At 39.0% G+C, this 21458-nt stretch overlaps 1 protein-coding gene across 1 annotated transcript; it reads right to left on the bottom strand.

Moving 5' to 3' along the window:
• Positions 1-3707: 3707 nt before the first annotated feature.
• On the bottom strand, positions 3708-21213 carry ACADSB (acyl-CoA dehydrogenase short/branched chain). Its single transcript, XM_087725937.1, has 11 exons — positions 21049-21213; positions 18132-18276; positions 17480-17580; positions 16077-16283; positions 13455-13625; positions 10374-10499; positions 9394-9486; positions 7897-7986; positions 7151-7288; positions 4987-5086; positions 3708-3983 (listed from the first exon to the last, which is right to left on the bottom strand). The coding sequence occupies exons 1-11, from the start codon at positions 21091-21093 to the stop codon at positions 3913-3915; spliced, it is 1287 nt and encodes a 428-aa protein (XP_087582063.1). The 5' UTR covers positions 21094-21213; the 3' UTR covers positions 3708-3912.
• Between the last annotated feature and the right edge of the window lie 245 nt (positions 21214-21458).

The following is a 21458-nucleotide window of genomic DNA, read 5'->3' as shown; positions in this document are numbered from 1 at the left end:
ATCTGACATTATTTGATTTTTTTTAAAATCTACAACTGGCAAGAAAAATGCAAGGGGCAAATGAGGATTATGCTATGGGAGGAAGATAAAGAAGCATGCAACTCAAACACATTGTGATTTTTGTGTGGGTGAGAGAGATCACATACTCTGTATGATTTCATTACTTTTTTGCTTAATCTTTGCATTTAATTATCTTTTCAGATTCACAGAATCATTTTGCAGATGAAGCTTATAATCATTGTATGAAAATTACAAAATACATTTCCAGTAATCAAGTTTCCATTACCAATACAAACATACAAGCGATACAAACATATGCCTGTATTAGATGTTCTGTTTACAAAATGTTATTTTTAAGTTGGAAAAAAAAAATCAGCATCTTTATTTTAATGAATACAGTTCATTGCATGCAGCCCAAACTAAACAGTATAACATTTATCAAAGCAAGGAATGCTTGATACAAACCCATTATTATTATTTTTTAAAAAGTTAGTATGCCAAATTTAGTTAGCTGTCCAGGTCGAGAAGAGATTGCTATCAGCAATACAAATGGGTACAGCAAGATATTCTGCTAATTTTCCCTTCAGCTACTTCCCCACATAGTTTAGAGTTGTTAAAACTTCCACAACATTGAGTGGGAGGACACTGATCCCTATAACAGCAAAAGAAAAATTGCTTTTTCAAATACGATCCATTCACTGAGCGTATTTTCCACTTGGAAAATATTATTTGCCTTTCACAGATAACAACACAGATAAACTTCTTTAAAAGATGCAACTCTCCACAAATTGGCTATCTGGAACACCAGTTTAATTTGCATTTATATTTCTGTTATTGTTAGGCTCAGAGCTACTCAAGAAGAAAAGGGGGAGACAACAAAGCCTTTTCATGCAGCATTAAAGATTTAGGGAAAAAGTAGAATACACGATGGGTGTATGTATGTATGTATGTATGTATGTATGTATGTATGTATGTATGTATGTATGTATGTATCAGGGGTGGGTTTCTCGCCCCGTTCCAACCGGTTCGGTTGGAACGGGGCCGGCGGCGTCCTCGTGCACGCGCGCAGCACACGCATGCATACTAGCGTCTGTGCGATGCTCCAGCTGCTCCTGGAGGATCGCGCAGGCGCTGTATGCGTCCTGCGCATGCGTGGAAGCGCAGAACTCGTCAAAACCGGGTAAGGAGCGCGGGCGGGCGGATGGGCCCTTCGCTGTTCCCGGAAGTTACTTACTTCCGGGTTCGCCGACCAACCGGTTCGCAGGGACCGCCGCGAACCGGTTGAAACCCACCCCTGGTATGTATGTATGTATGTATGTATATACCTTTCCCAGTCAAGAGTGGGATATTGCTCATCCCCAAAGACACTTTAAAAATGAGACGAAGTGCTTCAGCTGGTTTTGATATTTAAAAGATAAAACCAATGAGCTTATATTGTGTATCCTCAGCACTGTCTCTCCCCTACCATCTCAAAATACATGATTATTATGCTGTCTGGCCATAGTACACCACTTCTTCCTAGTAGCTAGGCATATAAAATGTCAACAGAAGGCTAGGCAACTTTCACACGTGTCATTTGTAAGAGATTATGTTATACTCCCTGTGCAAATCATATCTCATTTTCATGCCCTTCTCTAAGAGACCTGGGGCAATAAGTACTGTATGTACGAATGTAGCAATAGCACTTAGACTTATATACTACCACATATTTACAGCTTTAAATTGGGCAGTTTACAATGTCCCAATGTTCCACTGTTGCTATTTTTCTCGTGTTCCTTTCGTCTTCTTTACTCTGTGCAAATGTGATAAATAATCTCCTTTTCAAGCGATCCGTCTTACTTACTAGTAAGGGCAGATATCATACACAGGCGATTTACATATGTAAGGCACATTTATGTTTCAAATGTGGCACTAAATAAAGTAGGCATTTTAATCTGTTGACACAATTCCTCCCAATGAGGTAGAATACATGAAGGCAAAGATTGTGATGATCGCTAAAACAAGACCACTGATTTAACCGGAACTTGTATTTTTTTTCTTATCTACACCTCCAAGAACCAACATTTCCACACATTGTTCAATTTAAAACACAAGTCTCTTGTCCTTACATATCATTTATGCCTTCTAATACATTATTCCAGAACCCATTGCAATAGTTCGTATGACAAATTTAATAGAACTCTGCAAAAACTAATGTACGGAGGCGAGGTGGCGCAGTGGTTAAATGCAGCACTGTAGGCTACTTCAGCTGACTGCAGTTCGGCTGTTCAAATCTCACCGGCTCAAGGTTGACTCAGCCTTCCATCCTTCCGAGGTGGGTAAAATGAGGACCCGGCTTGTAGTTGGGAGCAATATGCTGACTCTGTAAAACCGCTTAGAGAGGGCTGAAAGCCCTATGAAGCGGTATATAAGTCTAACTGCTATTGCTATGTTCTGTTAATTGAGAATACTGGTAATTATATTTCGTTTATACAGGATGCTGAGGCTCGAACATAAGAGTGTTGTATAAGGATAAAAGAACTGCAATAAAGACTGGGATTCCCTCTTTGGGATTTAAGAGAAAGTTCTGAATTTGGAATATATCTTTTATTGGATCTCCACTCCCTGCCGTCTTAGAAAGATCTCTGGCATTGGAAAGGAGAAAAAGGATAAAATTGGAAACTTGGCAGGCTCTGTATATATAAGAGCCACTACTTTTTCTGTCCTCAACTAAACCCCTGATGGAAAAAAATTAGAATTCAGAAGCTCCTAAAAAAAAACCCCACTAAAATCCTACAATATTAGTTTTAATGGGCAGGATAACGAAACTTGGTACAATGCAATAAAACTGGTGCGTCTGAATGACATTTATCTTGTCATTCAATATTGGAGATCTCAAACAGTGGTAATCTGATTGCTCTGTTAGGAAATCTACCACACTACTAACAAGTATATATGCATGCATGCATACATACATACAGTATCTCGGCAAGAGCCGAGGTGGCGCAGTGGTTAGAGTGCAGCACTGCAGGCCACTTCAGCTGACTGCAGTTCTGCAGTTCGGCTGTTCAAATCTCACCCGCTCAGGGTTGACTCAGCCTTCCATCCTTCCGAGGTGGGTAAAATGAGGACCCGGATTGTTGTTGGGGGCGATATGCTGACTCTGTAAACCGCTTAGAGAGGGCTGAAAGCCCTATGAAGCGGTATATAAGTCTAACTGCTATTGCTATTTGAACAGCAAGGGATAAAAATCTGCTTTATCTCCCCAGTTACCCAATCAATGAGTATTTACTTTATCTAAATAATAAGATAATCATTTCAAGGACTGATTGTTACTATTAGTGCTAACGTCCAAGTGCTGCAGAGTACTTGAACATTCTTGAATATGCTCAGGTTTATCCCTTTGATAAACAGAATTATAAAGGCCTCCTAGATATTTGATAGGCTAATATAGTGGATTTCAACCTGGGGTCCGCGAACCCTCGGGGAGGGGGGCACAATGTCATTACAGGGGGACCAGAAGGCTTAAAGAAATGTTATGATTTAAACCTTGAGTTAAGTCTTGGGGGGTCCATGGCCACAAAATGTATTTAAGTGGGGGGGGGGCAGTCCATGGTGAAGAAAAGGTTGAGAACCACTGGGCTTATACAAAAGCAGGCAAATTTGTTTCTTTGTTTAAAAGCAAGTGAAAGTCCATAAAATCTTATTTCAGTGATTGGGAAAACAAGTAAGAGTTCTTATGGTGTATTACTGATTCCTAGTAGCCCAGCCATTTACAATGCACTTTGTACAGAAAGTTGCACAATGATTAAAAATTACTGTAATTTGGTGCCTTGTTCTCAAAATATAATCTGTAACCCACAAAGAAGTGAAACCATATTTAGCTTTCTGAGAAGAAATCAGGTTGGCAACAGTCACTCAATTCCTGGAATTTCAATACTCTTGAGCAATGCACTTTGCAATAGTGTTTAACTGGATATTTGAAGTTCCTTCATATATGGTACCTGAAACAAACCATCAGGGGGAAAAATGAATCAAGGAGGCACACAAAAACTGATTAAAGCACTTTTTACTTTGCTGTCCCACAACGTAAACGTAAGGGAGGCAATCAACTGTTGTTGGTCCTTTGTATAGTCCAGACACGAAGCATAACCACAAATACAAACTCTAACTTTATCATAAGAGAGGATGTAATTGAAGGAAAGTGGTATACACAGAATTGATGAGAATATTCTGTGACTCGACAAAAGCGCGAACGTCATAAGTGTGCCGACAACACCGCGGCGCTAAAACCGCGATGTCAAAAGCGCGCCGACAAAAGCGCGCCGACAGAAGCGCGATTTACTTTAGGGTAAGATTTACATTTAGGTTTAGGGTTAGGTTTAGGGTTAGGTTTAGGGTTAGGTTTAGGGTTACGTTACAGCACGCTTCTGTCGGCGCGTTTTTGTCGGCGCGCTTTAGGACTAATTAGTCGCTCATTCGTCGCGCGGTTTTGTCACCGCGCTTTAGACACCGCGTTTTAGTCAGGCGCGCTTTTGTTGTGCGCGCATTTGTGGTGGAACCGAATATTCAGGGAAGTGAAAGGATAAACAAACGAAAAGGCCAAAATGGATGTAATAAGAGTATTTGGTATGTTCACTACCTTGAGTTACTTATAAAGTAATAAAGGTAGGATAAAAACCTAATGGATAAATCGAATGAATAATAAAATATATACACATACACATGGATACAAAGGAAAGTTACTGTGAACTTTAACTGCTCCTCCTCTAAGAAAATTAGGCCGCTTTCATTACCATATTTTCAACTCATCTTAGCCAACTATACCATTTTAAAAGAAAATTACTAAGGAAAAAGACAAGAAAATCTCCTTGTCAGACAAATGAAGAATTTGCCTCTGAATATCTATCAGAAAACTCTTTAAATTGATGCTTTTTAACAGCTTTGCAATAATTAAACTCTCAATTCAATGCAATGGAACACAGAAATACATCATATATAACTTACCAATCTTGCAGTCCCTGTAATATTTTTCAATTGGATAATCTTTTGTGAAGCCAACTCCACCCATCCATTCAATACATTTACTTGTTGTTAGAGTTGCAACCTTTAAGATATACAATAAGCCTGTAATGAGGGGTTTATGAACTGTTTGGTTTCTACTGTTAACCAACCCTCTAATAAATATATTACAAAAGATACAAAACATTCATCAAACAAAGCCATGTTAAACTAATGATGCAGAATTAAAGGGTTCACCAACAAAAGGGCGAACGACAAAACCGCGGTGACAAAACCGCGTGTTCTAAAGTGCTCTGACGAATGAGCGCTGAATCGCGCCGACAACAGCACGGCGAGAGAAGCGCGCTGTAAAACTAACCCTAACCCTAACCCTAAACGTAACGCTAAACCTAACCCTAAACCTAACCCTAAACATAACGCTAAACCTAACGCTAAACCTAGCCCTAAACCTAACCCTAAACCTAACCCTAACCCTTACCTTAACTTAAATCGCCCCTCTGTCGACTGAAATCGCCCTTTTATCTCCGCGCTCTTGTCGGCGCGTTGATGACGTCGCGGTTTTAGCGACAGGGTTTAGTCAGGCGCGGTTTTGTCATTCGCCCTTTTGTCGGGTCACGCAATTAAAGAGCTCTAAAGCTTATGGATCTCAAGTGGAAAACTATAATTCTTTTGACCACAGCAGTTTTTTCTGAAATATAATTTGCTAGAACTTTGATACGTGACCCATCAAAAGCGCGAACGTCATAAGCGCGCCAACACCGCGGCGCTAAAACCGCAATTTCAAAAGCGCGCCGAAAACAGCGCGCTGACAACAGCGCGCCGACAGAAGCGCGATTTCATTTAAGGTAAGATTTACAGTTAGGTTTAGGGTTAGGTTGAGGGTTACGTTACAGCGCGCTTCTGTCGGCGTGCTTTTGTCGGCGCGCTTTAGGGCTAATTAGTCGCTCATTCGTCGCGCGGTTTTGTCACTGCGCTTTAGACACCGCGGTTTAGTCAGGCGCGCTTTTGTTGTGCGCGCATTTGTGGTGGAACCCTTTGATATTCACATGGCAAAAAAATTAAATGGGGTGGCTTAAACCAAATCAAACTAAACCTTTGAGCTCATGGCATCCTGTATTTGAATTTTATTTCAGAGATATCGAATCTGACCAGGATTGGATTTACAGTCTTCAATAAGGTAAAATTTGTGGTGGCAACACATAATTTGTTCGAATTTAATTTCTTACATTAAGAGGGTCTATTAGCCAATGAAAGCCAGTTTGGTGTAGCAGTTAAGGCATGAAGCTAAAAATTGTGAGTTCTAATCTTGCTTTTCACACAAAGCCAGTAGGGTGCCCTTGATCTAGTCATTTTTTTTCAGCCCTAAGAAGGAAGTAATGCAAACCACTTCCCCCCCAAAAAAGTGCCAGAAAAACTGCAGGCCATTTGGTCCAAGACCAAAAATATCTGCAAAAAACCAAAACTCCACTCACAAATCCTTTGGGGCTGGAGCAGCATATCCTATAAGCCCTAGTTAGCAAATAAACATACAGTTGCAAGAAAAAGTATGTGAACCCCTTGGGATTACGTGGAGTTTTGCATGAATTGGTCATAAAATGTGCTCTGAACTTCATCGAAGTCACAACAATAGAAAAACACCGTCTGCTGGAAATAATACGACACAAACATTAGATGTTGCCATGGTTTAATTGAACATAACATGTAAACATTCACAGTGCAGGGAGGAAAAAGTATGTGAACCATTGGACCTAATAACTGGTTGATCCTCCTTTGGCAGCAATAACCTCGACCAAACGTTTCCTGTAGTTGCAGATCAGACCTGCACAATGGAGAGCACATTTAATGACCAATTCATGCAAAACTCCACGTAATCCCAAGGGGTTCACATACTTTTTCTTGCAACTGTATGTTTATTTGCTAACTGTACACATAATCAAAATGTATAATATAATTTCACTCTTTTAAAGTAGGAAATAATTTATTCTTTCTTTTTTAAATAATCCTATGAAATATATTTAATGTTTCATTTTTCGTTTCTTCTGCCCTCCCTTCTACATAGCTGATTGAAACAAAGAGAATTGAGACCTGAAAGAAACAATAATTCCCCTTCAGTTCTTAAAATTTAAACAGAAAAAAATAGAGATCTTACTTCTGCTGCGTAATATTTGGCCATGCTTGCTTGTTTTATAAATGGCTTCCCAGTTTCTGCAAATCGGGCTGCGTTGTAGGTCAGCAACCTTGCTGCTTCAATCTGAATGGCCACTTGAGCAATCTGATGTTGCAGTCCCTTAGAAATAAAACTTATATTGAAACATTGCCCTCAGGAAAAAAATTAACTCTGCTTTCAAAGCCATCAACAACACATGGAGTTCTCAATCTTATAGTAGCATCTTTGCAATTCTTAAGCAATCCTTTACTCAATTATAAATCTAATTCTGCTTGAAAGTGCCTAGTCATGATTGAGCAGGTAAAGATCAGTGACTAGAATGGCCAAAATGGAATTAAAAACTAGACAAAGAAGGGGAAACCATTGTTGTCACAGTGGTTCATCAAAATTGGTTACATACAATGTTATATATAATATGTATTACAACTGCTACCTGACAATGCAGATGGATTCTGTAACAATTTTGTCATGACATATGAAATAATAAGAGGCAAACTATTTTTACCTGGAACAGTAATGATATTTTAGATATGTTGTTCAATTGAATATGTTGTGGTTATTATACATGGACTATCAATATATTATTTTGTAGTAATTACTCAGTATTAGCTGCAATAGAATTGTAACAGTACGGTATGGCTCACGGCTCATAATGTTTATCTCAACCAGCCATAATTATTTATATTTTAAAGTTTATTATCTATTTCACAGAACACATCAATCAATACCTGAAAATCAAAAATGCTTTTTCCAAACTGGGTTCTTTCCTTTGTGTATGGGATAGTATGATCGAAACACCCCTGTGCTAATCCCAGCATCTGTGTGCAGTAAATAAGCATTGAAATTATTGCAAAGCACCTTAATTCACATAGCGACTTAATTTCATAGCAACTATTGCAATAGGTTTATCACTAAATAGCAGTTCTTGAAGGGCAGGTAATTTAATCCTAGATTTGTTCATTCTAAAATAGGACTGGCATGCTGTCCTAACATAGTTGGTTAATATGATCCAGGGCCATGAAACACGGAAACTTTAATCCAGAAACATCTGGAAGCCATAAAATGCCTTATAAAATGCAGTTAAAAAAAGAAGTTACTGTGGTGCAAAAATCCATATTATCATTGTCTTATTCTAACTAGGAAAATACTGCAGCAAAGAACAGATTACAGAATTTTTTGCTTTACTCCAAAGATTTGGATCAGTATTTTTGAAGGGAGGTCCTTCTGCAAAACCAAAGAAATCTATCTGCCAAATATGGGATTTCACAAAGAGACACGGATGTGTAAGAATGATTAGCTGTCTTTCTTCAGGAAAAAGTTACAAAATGGTTTTGAGCAACCGATTATAGATATATACAAGAGATTCTAGGATGGTCTTAGCAGAGAAACTATTCTATTCAATGTAATTTTGAGGGCTCTGTCACATCTAATCATTTATCCTCCGAGCAGAAAGTAATTATAATATTTAATGTTAACATTAGCTGTGATTCAACAAATTATGTAGCTAATTCCATGCCCCCAAAAGAAGCTAGGACTTCAGTTGATTGAAAAATAGTTCCCTTCCTTCTTTGATGATTACATAGTATATGCAAACAAGACAGTCATGTTATAACTTTAGAGAAATCTACAGTTGTGCTTATGACAGCTGTAAAGATCAGAAGTCACATCTGTATATCAATTTTTCCTTTTCCAATTTTCTATTTCTTTTCTTGTTGCACGTTAGCTTTCTCTACCCCCCCCAATTTCCCCCTTCTTCTGTTTTAATTCTATTTTTCTTCTGTTTTAGTTTGTACTATTTTTTCCTGTTTCTTAAACTTTCAATACAATAAAATTAAAAATAAAAATAGCTCCTTTTTTTCATAATGTGCCATTTTTTTTTTAAACAGATGGCACCTCCAAAGGTAGATTGCAGTATGTGACAGTAACCTGTAGTTCAAAGGAGAAAAAAAGGTTTTTGAGCCTGCCTAAAATTATTCTTTGTACTATTTGGCATGGTCAATACTTTTATCCCTAAGTATTCTTTGGACTCAACTCTTCTGCTCTCATTCCTGCTTAACTGACTTTCTCATGCATCTAAGCTCTCTTCGCATGTTGTTTTCGAGCTTCTGTTTCAGCTTAATATTGCAGAGGCAATTGTTCTCAAAATCAAAGGGGAACTCAAGGGCTAAAGTTCCTCTTTTATTGTGATTTGACCATCGAGGGCAGCTATTTTCCAGTTTACTCACCTGCGCAGCTATGCCAATTCTTCCTGTATTCAGCATTCCAATAGCATACTTATAGCCATGGCCAACTTGCCCCATTATATTGCTTTCAGGAACCTATAAAAACAGAAACAGAAACACACAGAGTCAGTACTGACTCCCTTTTAGTTGTTTCCAAAAGTCAAGAGGTCATTATTATCGTGACCCGACAAAAGGGCGAACGACAAAACCTTGCCCGACTAAACCACGTCGCTGACGTCATCAATGTGGCGACAACAGCCAGCGCGGAGAAAGAAGGGCGCTTTACAATAGCACGTTGAAAGAAAGCCGATTTAACTTAAGGTAAGGGTTAGGTTTAGGGTTAGGTTTAGGGTTAGGTTTAGGGTTAGGTTTAGGGTTAGTTTTAGGGTTAGTTTTAGGGTTAGTTTTAGGGTTAGGTTTAGGGTTAGTTTTAGGGTTAGGTTTAGGGTTAGGATTAGGTTTAGGGTTAGGTTTAAGTTAAGGTTAGGTTTAGGTTTAGGGTTAGGTTAAGGGTTAGGTTTAGGATTAGGTTTAGGGTTAGATTTAGGGGTTAAGTTTAGGTTTAGGGTTACTTTTACAGGGCGCTTCTGTCTCTGCGCTGTTGTCGCCCTGTTGATGACATCAGCAACGCGGTTTAGTCGGGTGCGGTTTTGTCGTTCGCCCTTTTGTCGGTGAACCATTATTATGACACTGCATTCAAAAACAGTTCAGGGAAAATTTAGTTTTGAATGGCAATGTACAAATTTTAAAAATGAATAAATTAAAAAGAGAACAGAAAATAAAAAATGGTGCAGCTTTTGATATTCAGAAATTGGCTTTATGTTTGGGTCACTTACAAATTATGGCCATCTGCCTTCCAATTGACAATATATGTGATACATCAGTCTGTTACCCATCTACCATATACAAAATGCAAACCTGAGAAACATCATTCTCTTTCCAAATTCATGGGCTTCTGTAACTTAAAGCCTGTTTTACTCTACCTTCACATTTTCAAATGTTACAGGACATGTAGATGCTGCTCTGATTCCCAATTTATCTTCTTTCTTTCCTACATGTAGCCCATCTGAATTACGGTCTACTATGAAACATGTAATTCCTTTATAGCCCTGAGGGGAAACAAAGACAAATACAGCAATACATTAACCATGTTGGTGAGTATATACCACATAAATATATTCCAAACCTTGCAAAATAATTCATACTCAAAGTTCCATTAAAATAAGCGGGTCCTTCGTTAGGCATCCGTAACTGGGGATAACTTTTTTCCTACAGAGTTGATCCAACTGTAGTTCCTGCCACAGCGTTGCATTTTGTATCAAGACTTGCATGGATTCTCTATGCCAGAGCACCCAGGTTAATATAGTTAATAGTGTCAGGTTTGGCAATACAATCTCCATACTATTCCAATACCGTGACCTGTCAAAACCGCGCTCGAGTAAACCGCACCTGATTAAACCGCGTCGCTGACATCATCAACAGGGCGACAACAGCCAGCGCAGAGAAAGAAGGGCGCTTTAAATAGCGCTTTGAAAGCAAGCCGATTCAACTTAAGGTAAGGGTTAGGGTTAGGGTTAGGTTAAGGGTTAGGGTTAGGTTTAGGGTTAGGTTAAGGGTTAGGGTTAGGTTTAGGGTTAGGTTTAGGGTTAGGTTAAGGGTTAGGATTAGGTTTAGGGTTAGGTTTAGGTTTAGGTTAAGGGTTAGGTTTAGGGTTAGGTTTAGGATTAGGTTTAGGGGGGGTTAGGTTTAGGTTTAGGGGTTAATTTTAGGTTTAGGGTTTACAGCGTGCTTCTGTCTCCGCGCTGTTGTCGCCCTGTTGATGACGTCAGCAACGCGGTTTAGTCGGGCGCGGTTTAGTTGAGCGCGGTTTTGTGGGTGAACCTTCCAATACCACTTCTGGATCATCTGTGTAGACACACATACACACCTGAAATGAAATAAAAAGCTCCCAAAATTTTAAGCGACTTCAATGTAAATTGCTCATAAAATTATTCAAAGCTCAGTTAGAAAGATGATAGGGAGACTATATAAATTCCTCCTGAAGTATAAAATGGAAGAGGAAATTGTGAAAGAACGAATGATAAAATGGGCACAGAACTTTGGCTATAATATTGAATTAGACAAATGGGAAAAAATTTGGGGAATAAATTTAAAAATGACACTATCAGTTGCATACAAGGAAAACCAATACAAAATGTTTTACAGATGGCACCTGGCACCAACAAGGTTAGCTAAAATCTTAACAAATACCTCCCCAAAATGTTGGAAATGCGAATCAATACACGGAACATATTACCATTTATGGTGGACCTGTGAGGAGGCTAAAAATTTTTGGAAAAGGATCAAAAATTGGCTGGAGGCAATAACAGGGGTTAAAATAGAATGGAAACCTGAAGGTTTTTTTTATTAGGAATTATGTCTGCGAAATACAAAAAAGAAATCCAGTATTTAATACTAATTACGGCGGCAAGGATTGCCTTTGCCCAGAAATGGAAAAACAAATTAATTCCAAGCGAAGATGAAATAATAAGAGAGGTTGTGGACTGTGCCAAAATGGACAAACTAACTAAAGAAATATCCAGGGAAAAGAAGAATCAGAATTCTACCAGATATGGGTATAGGTGGATGGAGGAAAGGAACAAAAATCAATGAAGGAATATAACAAAACTCAAAAAATAATAGTTATGAGTAAAATAAGAGGGTTAAGAATGGTGAAATCCAAATGAAATACAATAGAAAGAGAAATAATATAAGGTGAGCGGTATCGATTGATGATTGCTATTATAAAGAACAGGAAGTTCCTGTTCGTATTGTATTGTATAAATGTGGTGTACGTCAAATTTGTGTGTGTATGTGTATTTTACATGTTTGTTAATAAAAATCTTTAAAAAAATAAAATAAAGTAAATTGCTCATGGGTGATTTCAGGCAATAAATCTGAAATTACATAAAATTTTGTTTTATTAAATGAGATTCAACGAGTTATGGGCCTCGGTGGCGCAGTGGTTAAGAGTGCAGTACTGCCAGCTACTACTGTTGACTGCCAGCTACCTGCAATTTGGCAGTTCAAATCTCACCAGGCTCAAGGTTGACTCAGCCTTCCATCCTTCTGAGGATGGAAGGTAAAATGAAGACCCAAATTGTTGGAGGCAATAGGCTGATTCTGTAAACCACTTAGAGAAGTCTGTACAGCACTGTAAAGCAGCATATATGTCTAAGTGCTATTGCTATTGCTAGCTCTTGTGAGATTTAGCACTTTTATGAAACTTCAGCTGCATTAAAAATGTGTGTTACTTTACAGCATATGTTTCTGCAACATACTCCTTGACAGATAGCAATAGCAGTTAGACTTATATACCGCTTCATAGGGCTTTCAGCCCCCTCTAAGGGGTTTACAGAGTCAGCATATTGCCCCCAACAACAATCCGGGTCCTCATTTTACCCACCTCGGAAGGATGGAAGGCTGAGTCAACCCTGAGCCGGTGAGATTTGAACAGCCGAACTGCAGAACTGCAGTCAGCTGAAGTAGCCTGCAGTGCTGCATTTAACCACTGCGCCACCTCGGCTCTTTTATGAATAGATTAGTAGCCTCTGATTTGAAGCAAACTTTTTGAGAGCAAGGTATCTTCAAAACACTGAAGCAAAGAAAAGCATGATTTGTTTGCATTGCAATTGGATCACCTCTGCCTCCAAAGACAGTCCCTTCTTGAATAATCCTTTAGGCCACTAGAAAGTAGTCAAAACTTCAATCTTCAGTGTATACAATCTTCACAAAGTACCAACCCCTTATTTCCAAGCATAGTAAGCTTTGCTGGACTGAATTAACAGGCCTCCTCAGATGAAGGGGGAAAACCCCTGCTCTGGAACAAAGACAAAGATCACAATTTCTGCCCCTATTTGTCTGCTGAAGTTTGCAAGCAGAAGAAGATACCCTATAAACTGAAGATTTGTGTGAAAATGGCAATTAGAAAAGACTAGATGAAAGGTTGGAATTATCCTATATTTTTAACCTTAGTATCACCATACATGCACAATCACATTGCTGCGATTTTTTTAACTACTTACTGCTGAAGGGTTTGTATTTGCCATCACCAAAAACATCCCTGCTTGTTCCGCAAAGCTAATCCACATCTTGGATCCATTGATGATGTAATAATCCCCTTGTTTCTCAGCACGGGTCTTCATGGAGAAGGCATCACTGCCAGCTCCTGGTTCAGAAATGCAGATGGCGCCCATCTACCATTTAACATAGAATTCAGAGGTCAGCTAATTCCACGGGACACTGAAAATGTAGGTTTGGCAAAGTAATCAGAGAAAACTTTCCTTTTATGGTATTGGCCTTCAAAGAAGTCAAGACAATTTATAAAATACATGTCAGCCTCTGCCTTGCTGCTGCTTCGGCTGCCACTGAAACGGGGAGGGGGGGCATGGTATTTGGGAGGGGAATCATTATGTGCTGGAGGAAGATTCTAGACGCTGGCCTGACCATCTCCTTGCGCATGTGGAGGAAGGGAGTTTTCCGCCAACTGTCCAGCATTCCATCCTGGTGATGTTTTTTGAAGATATCTCCCACCTGACAGTTGGGTGAATTATAATTGGACTATGGACTGGGGTGCCAAGGAGAGGGGATTGACCTATACATGATATTCCTTGCTTTCGCGCCCAATTAACCAGATTCAGCTTTGCTTTGCTACTATTCATTTGTAATTAGTAAAAGTACACTTAAATTCAAACAAATGGAGTTGAGTGGTTTCTTTCCTGATTATTAAATGAAGCAGCACCTGACAATACAGAGGCAAGAGCTTGGTTACTACTGTCTTGGCACAATTAGCCATTGATATTATGATAAAGACAGGTAATAAATCAAGAGACCTTTGAAGAGTTTTGAAAGATATGCTATTCAAATGTAATTAGCCTGGCTGCCTTTTCTATTTCACATACATATTTACTGCATATTTGATCACTTCAAAGATATTAATTTAAATGTGCGTAAAGATGCTCCCTCATTATATTTTTAAACATTATTTTTTAAAATTTATTAATGTTTTGTTTTTTTATAGTCTATTTTTTATTGTATTCTATTCAGAGTCATGTTCATGAGGTACTCAGCTATATAAATGTGATAAATAAAAGAACATGAAATATTTAATAATTTAATAAAAATTAAACTTTAAAAGTAACATTTCAGACTTTAGATAGCTTTTACCTTAAACCACTAGAATGACTTTGGCTTTCTAGTCAGTGAAATACACTATAATTCTGAACTGCAAAATTTACAAGTATCTAAGACATCAAAAGATCTGAGTAAGAGATTATGTTTTAAAACACAGAGATTTAATATCTAATAAATCAATAGGAACTCTACATACAGTAGGTAGTCCTCGGCTTACAACCATTCATGAAGAACAATTTGAAGTTAAAATATCACTGAAAAAAGTGACTTACAATCGATCCTCACACTTAGGAATATTGCAACATCCCCACAGTCCCATGATCAAAATTCGGACGATTGTCAATCTGCAAGTATTTATGATAATTGCAGTGTATTGGGGGGGGGGGGGGGGGGTCATGTGATCAACATTTACAACTTTTCCAGCTGGCTTCCAACAAGCAAAGTGAATGAAGAAAGCTAGAGTCACTTAAACTGCTGTGATTCCCTTAATGACTATGGCAAAAAAAGATCGTGAAACTGGGTGCCACTTACTTAATAACTGCCTTGCTTAGCAACAGAAATTCTGGGTCTAATTGTGGCCCTAAGTCAAGGACTACCTGTAAAATTCAAATTAGGAGTATGTTAATGTTAACTTGAACATCCTGTTTCAAAATAACCTGAATGCTAATGGTTCACCGACAAATGCGTGCTGGACAAAAGCGTGCCCGATGAAACCATGGCGAGAAAACCACAAGTTCTAAATCGCCCCGAGAACAGTGCGCCAACAGAAGTGCGCTCTAAACCTAACCCTGAACCTAACCCTGAACCTAACCCTAAACCTAACCCTAACCCTGAACCTAATCCTAACCCTTAACCTAACCCTAAACCTAACCCTGAACCTAACCCTAAACCTAACCCTGAACCTAACCCTAAACCTAACCCTAAACCTAACTCTAAGCCTAACCCTGAACCTAACCCTAAACCTAACCCTGAACCTAACCCTGAACCTAATCCTAATCCTAACCCTAACCCTTAACCTAACCCTAAACCTAACCCTGAACCTAACCCTAACCCTAACTCTAAGCCTAACCCTGAACCTAACCCTAAACCTAACCCTGAACCTAATCCTAAACCTAACCCTGAACCTAACCCTGAACCTGACCCTAAACCTAACCCTGAACCTAACCCTAAACCTAACCCTGAACCTAACCCTGAACCTAACCCTAAACCTAACTCTAACTCTAAGCCTAACCCTGAACCTAATCCTAAACCTAGCCCTGAACCTAACCCTTACCTTAACTTAAATCACGCTTCTGTCAGCGCGCTATTGTGGGCGTGTTGATGACATCGCGGTTTTCGCGCCACGCTTTTGTCGGCACGCTTTTGTTGTGCGGGCATTTGTCGGGTCACGAATGCTAATGGAATCTTAATTTCATATTAATAGTTGTATTACCCACCTACTAATGATAGTAAGTGATACTACTGAAACTTTGTAAATCTATGTTTTAATTTAGTCACCAATGTGCTTTACCTACCATGTCTTTTGTCAGCCTGGGCAAGTAGGTTCTCTTCTGTTCTTCCGTGCCATATGTTGTAAACATTTTATTAGTGAAAGTATTTTGGAGTTCGCACGCAAGTGATACAGATGGGTCAACTTTGGCTAACTCCTCAACTACCAGAATGGTAGAAAAAAAAGACGATCCAGTTCCTCCATATTTTGCTTCAAGCTCAATACCCATTAACTAAGAAAAAAAGGAAAAAAAAAATGGTTACGGAGAAGAAAAGTGTGCAAGTTGAGATTTACACCCCAATATAAAAATTCAAGTCAAAGCAAGAGCTACTGACATCCAATTGAATTTGGTATTGGTATTGGTATTTTATTATTTGTATGCCGCCCTTCTCCAGGAGGACTCAGGGCGGCGAACAATTCAAAGGGGAAAAAAAGGGGGAACATAAAAGACAAAATACAAATAATAAAAGTAGGCAACAGTCGCACAACCAAATATGTCGAGAGGGGAGGGAACTCATCACCCCCAGGCCTGCCGACAAAGCCAGGTTTTGACGGCTTTTCGGAAGGCCTGGAGAGAGGTGAGGGTCCGAATCCCTGTGGGGAGTTCATTCCAGAGGGCCGGAGCTGCCACAGAGAAGGCCCTCCCCCGGGTAATAGCCAGGTGGCATTGGCTGGTAGATGGCACCCGGAGGAGGCCAACCCTGTGAGATCTAATGGGTCTGTGGGAGGTAATTGGCAGCAGGCGGTCTCTCAAGTACCCAGATCCAATACCATGAAGGGCTTTATAAGTTACGACTAGCACCTTGAAGCGTATCCGGAGACTGATCGGTAACCAGTGCAGCTCGCGGAGGATAGGTGTAACGTGGGTGTACTGAGGTGCACCCACAATCGCTCACGCGGCTGCGTTCTGGACGAGTTGAAGTCTCCGAATACTCTTCAAGGGCTGCCCCATGTAGAGCGCCAAGTAATTCCACAATTAGGGGAAATTACTTTAAATCTAGAAAGTCAATGTAATATTAGGCAGTAGATCTTGAAATCAGTGATACATAAACCACTCTTGTTGATTGTTCATTATTCTTACTAAAGAATAATCAAGAATAATCAAAATGCTTGTTGCATACTACTACACATGTATCTTTCCGAATCTATTTCTACTGGAGCAATTTGCTAAATTGTCTCTCCTTCAAGTAGAAGATAAAGAGTAAAATCTACAGCAAAAAATGAATGGAAACCAGCATTCTGTCCCAATATTCACTCGACAATGATCATAATTCATTTTTAGATTATACTACTCTATAGCAAACTATATTATTGTAGCTAACAATCAATCAATATATTATACGTGCATGGAGCTTATACTGTATAAAACCTAGTTAAAGTTGAAATAGAAGCTTAAGTCATCTTTAAGCATAAAAATCATGTACAAACCCCTTGTTCAAATAGTCCTTGGAATAAAGAATCATCGAATTTTGCATCAGCATCCATTTTTTGTACTAATGGAGCAACTTGTTCTTGGGCAAATTTTTTTACTAGACAAAAGAAACAAAGATATAAAGGAATTAAGCTTTAATATATTTATATACATATTTAAACAGCAGACTAACTGACTGCCAATATAGTGCACAAACCTCCAAGTTGAGGGATACAAGGAACACTATATTGGCTTATAACGTAGCCTCTAGCTCAAAAATCCTAGCTTGTAAAGAACAATGATAGAAGAACTGAATGTGTTGCACTCATTATTAACATACCTTTAATATAAACAACCCAGTGCCATGTCCTTCAGTTTGCACAGACTACTATTTGCACAATGCCCAGACATGAGAAAATATTTCACAAATGAACCCATTTACAAACTACTAAAAAATTCTGGATTTGGAGTATTTCTCTATTAGGTACTTATATAATCTTTCAGAATCAATCTTCCATCACTGAGGTTCTGCAAAATCTGATCTTGTTACTGTTATATCAACACAGTAACAGTTGAATAGTTCTAGAATCACTAGTGAGGATCCTGCCAAATTTATAGAGGATTTTGCTGAAAGAATTTGAATAAGTTTAATTACACTGGACACATCACCTGACTGTTTAATCATTAACTCTTCTTCTGTAAATGTCTGAAGTGGAGCACAAGTTAATCCTTCTTGGACTGTATGTGGTAAAGCTTCTGATTTGAAAGAACGAGTGTTCCAATGATTTATGCAGAGAGGTATATTCCATCTTGGCTATGGGAAAAAAAGAAAATACTTAGAGATAAGATTATATTCAACAAATAATTACATTTCATATAAAATCTACAGTTCTAATTTGTTCTACATGGCTGTGCTACATTAAATATATATATATATGTGTGTGTGTGTGTGTGTGTGTGTGTGTGTGTGTGTGTGTGTATGTATGTATGTATGTATGTATATATATATATATATATATATATATATATATATATATATATATATATATATATATATATATATATATATAAATGGGCAATATTATATTTATTTTAAAAGGTGCTAAATATCTCATCTTACAGTGACTGCATATTTTCTCTTGTGCCTTTTACTTCATTCTCAATTCGGCTATCTTACTTAGGTCTATGAAAATGTATTAGAGTTCCCTAGTGAACTGGACGAACACAAGGTTCATTTAATGTGCATATTATGTGTAAACACAACATTATTTTTAAAATGATATTTATAACAAAATATTGAGCCTCTTTACTCAGAATTAGTGCTGCATGCAAATAAGGCTCTGTCTTAAGTGCAACACTGTAAGGGCTCACTTCTGCAATTAATGAAAAATGGCACACATATTATAGAATATATTGCATGCATCTGACGGTGCCAATGTGGCATATGCTTTAAAGCTTGCCTATTACAGAGTCCTTCCTCAGTATGAAAAGAACATTGGCGAGAATTTACTCTTATTTCAGGGCTGTATCAGCCAAATCAAAAGTACTTCTGAATCTTTAATGTTGTGCAGGAGGAAAAATTTCAGCAACTGGATCTCTATGAAAATTAGCATAACAATACAGAAGCTCTGATATTCCTTTCACCTTGTTATCTTTCTTGTAGTTTCTCAATGAACAACCCTAACCCTATCTATACCCCTTTATTACGGTACATATCACATCAACACATTCTTAATTTTAAAAGGTGACAAGGCTTTAACACTGTATATCACCTGAACCTTGCAATCTTGGAGCATAAAGCTGTGGACTGTGGCCATATCTTAGAGTTAACACAGAGTAAGGGAACAAACCAGAGGTGGGTTCCTACCAGTTTGCACCTATTCAGTAGAACCAGTTCGTCAAATCTACCGAACTGGTTAGAAGAGGTTCCACCAGTGGAGCCGGAAAGCAGACGACACCTACAGAAGAGGTTCCAAATTTTTTTGAAACCCACCACTGGCAAGAATCTTGTAACATGACAGCTTGAAGACTTGCATGCTTCAATGCCAGAGTTTCTGAATAGCTACTTGGACCGACCTAAGTACTAATTCATAATTTCATATCCGGTCACATGGGCGGCAAGCCACTCCCATCCGCTCACATTGGTGGCAAGCCACTCCCACAAAGGAGGCCACACCCACTGAGTAGGTTCCAACAATTTTTGAAACCCACCACTGGAACAAACTCTAAACATGCCCCGTCTGGTTCCTCATCTGTTCCCCCACTCGGTCCTGTAAAAAAGAGTTTCTAATTCCTTGTCAAGGTTCATGCATTGTAACACACAAGTAAATCCGGTGTTCCAAGCCACAATGTTTGCTTCACACAACAGTCCAAGCCAAAATATCTGGCTTAGAATAATCTCAGGGGTTGCAAAACTGCCTTTCTAACATCCTGGCCTTGTTCGGCAAAAGGACACAATTTCTTAGATTCGTGTTTATTACAATATAGAGTTTATCTGTTTTCTTTTTTTTTTTTTGCTGCCTTTGAACAGTTGCTTGTTATTAAACTTGAGTAATTGTTAACAAGTCAACAAGTCTTAGCATACTATTGACACTACTTGGAAGTAGAAAAAATAATTAAAACCCACTTGTTACAAGGGGGAGGTTATATCTACTGCCTTTTTTTAAACCTTTTAATCTAAAAATGAAACTTCAAAAAAACAAAAAGATCCAAAAATACCCCAACAGTATAAAGACTAGAGATACAGGTACAGATACAGACAAAACGTTTTGAGTATAAAGTAATATTTCTCAACCCTGGCAACTGTTTAAGTTGTTTAAGAATTCTGGGAGTTGAAGTCTACACATTTTAAAATTGCCAAAGTTGAAAAAACCTGGCATAAAGCAATTCTGGTTTTGAGATGAAACAGTTGTTTTGAATCACTTTCAAGTGATATATTTTAAATGTGAAATAGTTCAAATGTTAAAAGTTTAGCACTTCCATAGTAATGATTATTTCGTATTTGTTTCCATCTGGTAAATTAATCATTAGTTCTTGGGTTATGTAAGTATTTCTGTTGCTTGTTAAGAACTCTGATCAAAGCTGAATGTTTGTATATGCGAGTCCTTGAGTCCAGCATCATAGTTGATAAATGTTATAATTAAGAATTCTGGGAGTTGAAGTCTACACATTTTAAAATTTGCCAAGGTTGAGAAACACAGGCATAAAGCAATTCTGGTTCTGAGATGAAACAGTTCCTCGTTCCCACGGCGAAAGGACCACGATTCGTCTCGATCCGTGTCCTCGCACCAGTAGCATCCCTCGCCAATTCACCTAGTTCAGTGTTTCTCAACCTTGGCCGCTTGAAGATATCCGGACTTCAACTCCCAGAATTCCCCAGCCAGCCAACGCTGGCTGGGGGATTCTGGGAGTTGAAGTCCGGATATCTTCAAGTGGCCAAGGTTGAGAAACACTGACCTGGTTATTTGCACATCTGGATGTGCCAGGCACCCTTGGGGCGTGTTAAACTTGCGCTCTGCCACGGAGCCACCCAAGGCGCGCAGTTCTTCGCCTCTCGCCCTTTGCACGTTTTGCAGCCCCCCCTTACTTTCCTGCAGGATCTCAGCAAAGCCAACGCTCCCGCAGCTGCCATCGTTGACGCCTGCAGCAGCCCCGCTCCTGGCTTCCCCCAATTCGCCTTCTTGGTTCTGTCCCGCCTCTCAGCCGCGCAAGGTTAGATAAGCACAGATTTGCATGGGCACCTCAAAGAGATAAGAGATGGTTGCTGGGATTTTTTTTCCTCCGCTCACTTCCGGTTCCCGTTGGAATCCATCATCTGCGGGGCTGGCCACTCATTTCATCCTTTCTAGAGGAGCCATTCTGCCCAAACGACGGGCCTTTGCTTCAAAAAAAAACGATGCTCAGGTAGACAGCGTTATGCCCACCACAATGGCTGCTTTAATCCCGCCCGCTCCGGAGCCTATGTGGCGTCTGAGAGCCGGAAGTTTTTAAAAACAC

The sequence above is a fragment of the Thamnophis sirtalis genome, unplaced genomic scaffold (assembly GCF_051295495.1).
Source record: "Thamnophis sirtalis isolate CommonGarterSnake01/CBP01778 unplaced genomic scaffold, rThaSir2_p1.2 scaffold_11, whole genome shotgun sequence".
In the NCBI taxonomy this organism is placed as follows: Eukaryota; Metazoa; Chordata; class Lepidosauria; order Squamata; family Natricidae; genus Thamnophis; species Thamnophis sirtalis.
The sequence above is the reverse complement of the archived record's forward strand: the minus strand, read 5'-3'. Positions and strand labels throughout refer to the sequence as shown.

What these genes read in the sequence shown, in the direction of transcription:
- ACADSB (XM_087725937.1), bottom strand. Translation starts at nt 21,093, where the DNA reads ATGGCAGCTGCGGGAGCGTTGGCTTTGCTGAGATCCTGCAGGAAA. An exon ending in TGCTGAGATCCTGCAGGAAA is followed by an intron (nt 18,277 to 21,048) that starts GTAAGGGGGGGC and finishes TTTTTCCCATAG; the next exon opens with CCAAGATGGAATATACCTCT. An exon ending in TAACATTTGAAAATGTGAAG is followed by an intron (nt 9,487 to 10,373) that starts GTAGAGTAAAAC and finishes CTGTTTTTATAG; the next exon opens with GTTCCTGAAAGCAATATAAT.